Genomic DNA, 6,115 nt, shown 5'->3' with positions numbered 1-6,115 from the left:
TTTAAAAAAAAAAAAGAAGATAGCAGGAAGGGAAAAATGAAGGGGGGGAATCGGAGGGGGAGACGAACCATGAGAGACGATGGACTCTGAAAAACAAACTGAGGGTTCTAAAGGGCAGGGGGGTGGGGGGATGAGTTAGCCCGGTGATGGGTATTAAGGAGGGCACGTACTGCATGGAGCACTCGGTGTTATACGCAAACAATGAATCGTGGATCACCACATCAAACACTAATGATGTATTGTATGGTGATTAACATAACATAATAAAATAAAATTAAAAAAAAGAGTGCACTTACAGTGGTGAGTACTGAGAAATGCATAGAATTGTGGAATCACTATATTGTACACCTGAAACTAATGTAACACTGTATGTTAACTAATAAAAAGAAATTAAAAAACAAAAAACAAAACAAAACAAAACAAAAAAAGCTCCATCTTTTCAATGGCTGGCAGATCGGGGGGTGAAGTTTTCTGCGATATGCAAAGTAGGCAGGGTCTAAATGGCTAACAGTGTGCTTCTGGGGTAAATTTTAATTTTAATTTTTTTTTTAGATTTTATTTATTTGAGAGAGAGAGTGCGCGTGAGAGAGAGCGAGCATGAGCAGGGGGAAGGGCAGAGGGAGAGGGGAAAGAGAAGCAGACTCCCCGCTGAGCAGGAAGCCCAGCATGGGGCTCGATCCCAGGACCCTGAGACCATGACCTGAGCCGAAGGCAGACGCTTAACCGCTTAACCGATTGAACCACCCAGGTGCCCCTGGGGGCTAATTTTTAAATCACTGGATGTGTGAGAGTTTGAGTTTGGCACCAACAGCAGGCTTTTGAGTTAAGGAATCTCAGCCTGCGGGGAAGAAATGAACAACCGAGGGGCCAATACAAGAGGGTGCGTTTGTGCACTTAGGCTCATTTCTAGAACAACCCATCTGGTGGCTGGTTATGTGGTAACCCAGACTGGTTGGTGATGAGGATGAGGAGAAGAGACTCACCAACAGAAGTAGGCATAGAGCCATGACTTCTGACTGTTGACCAAAATACCCTGGAGCCAAAGCTATAAAACGCAGGGAGCATCCTTCTATGGGCCTGTGTTGGTAGGACAAATTTCTAGAATAGGAACAGTTCGTCGGTGGGCATATACATGTAAAACTTTAATAGATACGGTCACATGTCCTCCCAAATGATTGTGTCCATTTATGCTCCCAGCACAACATAAGAGAGAGCCAGTTTCTGCTTGCTTTCGCTCACCAGCTTTGTCTTGGGACGAGCGCCATGGCTGTTTTCCCCAGGTTGGCAGACAGAAGGAGGGCTGCTCTCTGTGCACACCTTTTTTAACAAGCATCACGTTCGTTCAGCATTCCTGATGGTATTTTATGGGAGGTAGGAGAGTAGAGGATGGAACTGAGGTCAGGAGGGTGGGGGACGGGCCGGAGGGGATGGTTAGTGGCCTTAGCTGACAGGGGCTGTGAGCACAGGCTGGGGGACGCAAACTGACGACAGGGTCAGGAGCCGGCCTTGCTCTTCCCTCACGTGGCAGTCAGCAAGCCAGTGGTTCTGTTTTTGTCAGCCAGCTCTGTAGGCAGTCACTTCGTGTTCTGGCTTTCACCTAAATCCACTCTCAAAATGATGTGCATTCACATCACCCCAGAACTGGTTCGCTCTCCTTCCACAGATTGGAGGACAGTGGGATCTTCCCCTCCCCTCATTTAGGTCTTGTTCTTTTTTTTTTTAATTTAATTTAATTTAATTTGAATTCAATTAATTAACATATAGTGTATTATTAGTTTCGGAGGTAGAATTTAGTGATTCATCAGGCTTATATAACACCCAGTGCTCATTCCGTCACATGCCCTCCTTAGTGCCCATCCCCCAGTTAGCCCTTTCCCCCACCCCCTCCCCTGCAGCAACCCTCAGTTTGTTTCCTAGAGTTCAGAGTCTCTTACGGTTTGTCTCCCTCTCTAATTTCGTCCTACTTTATTTTTCCCTCCCTTCCCCTGTGATCCTGTTTTGTTTCTTAAGTTCCACATAGGAGTGAAATCATATGGTATTTGTCTTTCTCTGATTGACTTATTTCGCTTAGCATAATACCCTCTAGTTCCATCCACTTGGGTTTTGTTCTTATCCTAAAAAACAAAAACAAAACAACAAAAATGACATGTCAGAGGCTCCTGGTGAGGCAACTGTGAGAAGGAAATAGGTAGCTATTGAGAGGCCATGTGGCCAGGAAGCAGCCCGGACTCGGGAGAAACCCGTGGCCACTCCATGCACCCCTCCTCCCGTCTCTGCCCAGGAGAGCCAAGACCAAAGCCTGACCCGGGGTGCCCAGCGGAGCACAGAGAAGAGCCGAAGTGCCGGGAACTGCAGGATTCCAAGGAAGTGAAAGAACAGTTCCAAGACCCCAGGATAGGTGGGCGAGGGTTCATCGGGCGCTCGGGAAGAAAGAGAGGTTCAACCTTAATCCCGGGGTAAAGAGGTTCAGGGTGCCACTTGAGAGTTTCTGTCTTCCCACAAACTGCCGAGGACCTCTTCTTAGTCCCCATGTCCACTCTCCTGGGAACAGGGTGACATCTGTGATTTCTATTCCTTCCCTCAAATTTTGATAACGGGGAGCGGGGGTGGGGGGAGAAAATGAAGAAAAGATGTCAAAGCAGAAAAAAAACTGGAGGCCATGTATCCATTTTCTGTTTCTTTAGATGGAAATGTGCTTCTTGGTCCCAATGTGCCCAGATTCTCCGAACGGCTAACGAATCCACTGGGAAACCCAGCAGAACAGCTACCCAGAGATTGCACAATGCCTGTCCACCGTCAGAACCTGTCTCTTCGAGAGACAGCCGAGAGCTCTAAGCAGGAAAGACCTCTCAGCCCCACAGCCCAGGAGCAAAACAGTCCCAGAGGGAGGCCACCCCAGCGTATGCAGTGTGGGAAATGTGTTGCTAAAGAGAAGCTACTTAATAAGCACCTGCAAATTCCCTGGGGAGAGCTCCCTCATAAGTGCCTGGAAGTGGGAAAAGAGTCCTTCGTAAAGCAGACCTCTTTAGGCACCATCAAGTTCACACAGGGGAGACACCCTATGAATGCTGTGTGTAACAAGCCGTCCACTCAGGGGTCCCAACTCATAGCGCACCAGAGAGCCTATCCCCAGCGAGAAACGAACCAGCGCCTTGACTATAAGAAAAGGTTTTGTGATAGATCAAGTTTTATGAGACATCAGAAGATCCACGCAGGAGGAAAGCCCCATAAATATCCCAGTAGTGGAGAAAGTTTTAGCCGGCAGAGGGGTCTTCACTTTGCACCAGAAAACGCACACTGAAGAGAGACCATTTATCTGCGAGTATTGTGGGGAAAGCTACAGACAGAGATCAAGCCTTGTTAATCATTTTTATAAAAACACAGAAAGGAGAGTCCCTGCAAGTGTAGTCATGGTTCTACAAGCTTGTAAAGCAAGCAGGTCTTACGATGCACCAAGCCGCTCACTTGAGAGAAGAATCCTCCGACAAAAGGTTGAGGGAAACAGTTCCTACACCCCATCAGTCAACGCTATTCATAAAACCTTCACCTGCACGAGGCTATCTCGGAAGAACAGTTTTGCCAGACCTTATTCCTAAGGACAGCTTTGTGTTTTACTCTGTTTCAAACCCATCTTCCAAGGCATGCAAATTCTAGAGTATTCACCGACTCCTACCACTGTCCTAGATCTGTTTAATTGTTATGATGAAAATGTCTTTGTCCAACGCCAATCATGACGTAGGTGTAAGTGAGGAGCAGTCCTTCCAGATTTAGGGCCAGTTTCCCAGTAAACAAGGATGCGTCTCATTGACCTGTATTTATGAGACATTTGAGTCACGTGGAGACGTACGCTCTTCCTATTTTGTTCCCACTAACTGGGTGTTGGAGCAACACGCAGATGCCTCCCTAACAGTGGCAAAGAGCACTTCCCTTGACTCCCAGGTACATCACGGGTCACAGTCACTTTTTTTTTTTTTTTTTAAAGATTTTATTTATTTATTTATTTTTCAGAGAGAGAAGGAGCACAAGCAGGGGGAGCGGGAGAGGGAGAAGCAGGCTCCCCGCTGAGCAGGGAGCCCGATGCGGGGCTCGATCCCAGGACCCTGGGACCATGACCTGAGCCGAAGGCAGACGCTTAACGACTGAGCCACCCAGGAGCCCAAGAGTGAACTTGCTTTAAGCTCAGGTGTTCCTTGCTTACTGACCTAAGTCCCTTGGTCTGTAGTGGAACTAACCTACTTTCCTTGAGATTTGCAGCCCACTGGCCTTGAGGAGTGAAGGACTAGACTTTCCCAGAAGATAAGGCCTGAGTGCCTTGGAAAACAGCCCCCGCTGATGTCAGCAAGTCTGTCCAAGGACATGTCAACACAGGACTAACCACCTGGGCACCTGCTTCTCCTGTGCACAGCCCCCCCCCCCTTTTCCCGAGCCTTCCCCTTTAAAACCCCCAGGCTCCCCCTGCACGGGGAAGATGGTCTTTGAGACCTCTGCCCACCATCCTCCCAGGTTGCTGGCCTCCTGAATAAAGCAACCTTTCCTTTCCCACCATCACTTGTTTCTCGAGTATTGCCTTTTCACTGGCGAGCAGCTGAACCTGACTTGGGAACCGGTTCTCCGTCTGGTACCAATACCCTCCAAGCCCCCTGAAGGTAACGGCTCTTCGCACTGCCCCCCGAAGTGTGCACGGCCGGGCCCCTCGGCGGGGTGGGGTAAAGCCGGGCGGGCGGCGGCTGCGGACACTGTGCGGGACTGAAGGCCCCAGCCCGTCTCAGCAGGACTGGGGCGCCGGCTCCCCGGACAGAGCGCCCCCCCTCCCCGGGAGGCTGCGGGGCGCGACAGGCCGTCGGGGAAGTGGGCACGCGAGTGAGGACGTGCGGCGTGGAGAAGCGGGCCGAGGCCGAGGGGAGGCGCTGTGGGGACGCGGCCAGCCTGCGGGGGCGGGGGGTAACGACCGGGGGACCCGGGCGCGGGCGGAGCCGGGGGAGCAGCGCCGCGGCGGGCACGCCTGTGCCGGGCGGTGGGGCCGCTGCCTGTCCCTGCGCCCCCTGCCGGGCGGGGACGGTCCTGCGCCCCCCCACCTACCCCCGCAACCCGCCTGCCGGCACCTGGGGGCGCCCGCTCCTCCCCGCCCCTCCGGCCGCCGGTGAAGCGGGACCGCTGCAGCCCTCCACGTCCTGTCACCTCCTCCCCGGGCCTGTCCCCTCGCCGCGCGCCATCTGACTCGGCCTCCGGGGTCCCCGGAGGGGCGGCTTCGCGCACCGCCTACCGCGCCTCTCCCGGGGGCGCCTGGTGTCCGTTGGTGCAAAAATTGTGAAATTGTTGATGCAGCACAGTTTATCTATTTGTTTTCTTTTGTTAATTGTGCTTTTGGAATGGTAGGTAAGAAACCAGGGCCAAATCCAAGGTCATGAAAATTCACCTCTATGTTTTTTTCTAAGAGATTTATAGTTTTAGGACCTACATTTAGGTCTTTGATCCATTCTAAGTTTTGTATATGATGTGAGGTAAGAGTCCTTTTTTATCCTCTTGCATGTGCTTACCCAGCTGTCCCAGGATTATTTGTTAAAAAGATTTTCCTTTCTTCACTGAACTGTCTTGGTGTCTTTGGCAAAAATCAGTTGATTATTCTAATAGCCCACATATATAATGAACTCTTACAACTGAATGACAAAAAGTCAAAACCCCAATATAGAAACTGGCAAAGGACTTGTACAGAAATTTCTCCAGGAAGATATACAAATGGCCAACAAGCACATGAAAAGATGCTCAACGTCATTAGTTACTAGGGAAACGCAAATCCAAACCACAACAAGGTATCACTTCACACTCACTAGGCTTAGCCAAAAAACAAAACAGAACAGAAATTAACATGTGCTGGAGAGAATATGGAGAAACTGGAACCCTCATACGTTTTTTTTTTAACTTTATTATGTTATGTTAGTCAACATACAATACATCGTTGGTTTTTGATGTGGTGATCCACGATCCATTGTTTTCATATAACACCCAGTGCTCCATGCAGTACGTGCCCTCCTTAATACCCATCACCGGGCTAACCCATCCCCCCTCTAAAACCCTGTTTGTTTCTCAGAGTCCATAGTCTCTCATGGTTCATCTC

The 6,115-nt window shown here is 50.1% G+C and overlaps 1 protein-coding gene across 3 annotated transcripts in view; it reads left to right on the top strand.

The window, feature by feature from the left end:
* The window catches only part of LOC116629228 (zinc finger protein 449-like), a 7,784-nt gene extending 3,833 nt beyond the window's left edge, over nt 1–3,951 (top strand). For 2 of the 3 annotated variants that reach the window (XR_004298719.1, XM_032399533.1), the window contains one exon: nt 2,685–3,951. Coding sequence is in view for 1 of the 3 variants with exons in the window: in XM_032399533.1 (XP_032255424.1) it covers nt 2,685–3,301 (617 nt within the window). In the remaining 2 variants the exon portion in view is untranslated. Of the gene's footprint in view, nt 1–2,281; nt 2,399–2,684 lie in introns of all 3 variants that reach the window. The other variant, XR_004298718.1, reaches the window with a different exon arrangement.
* The last annotated feature ends 2,164 nt before the right edge of the window (nt 3,952–6,115 follow it).

This window comes from Phoca vitulina, unplaced genomic scaffold, assembly GCF_004348235.1.
Source record: "Phoca vitulina isolate PV1807 unplaced genomic scaffold, GSC_HSeal_1.0 scaffold413, whole genome shotgun sequence".
NCBI lineage: Eukaryota > Metazoa > Chordata > Mammalia > Carnivora > Phocidae > Phoca > Phoca vitulina.
This window is presented reverse-complemented; position numbering and strand designations above follow the sequence as displayed.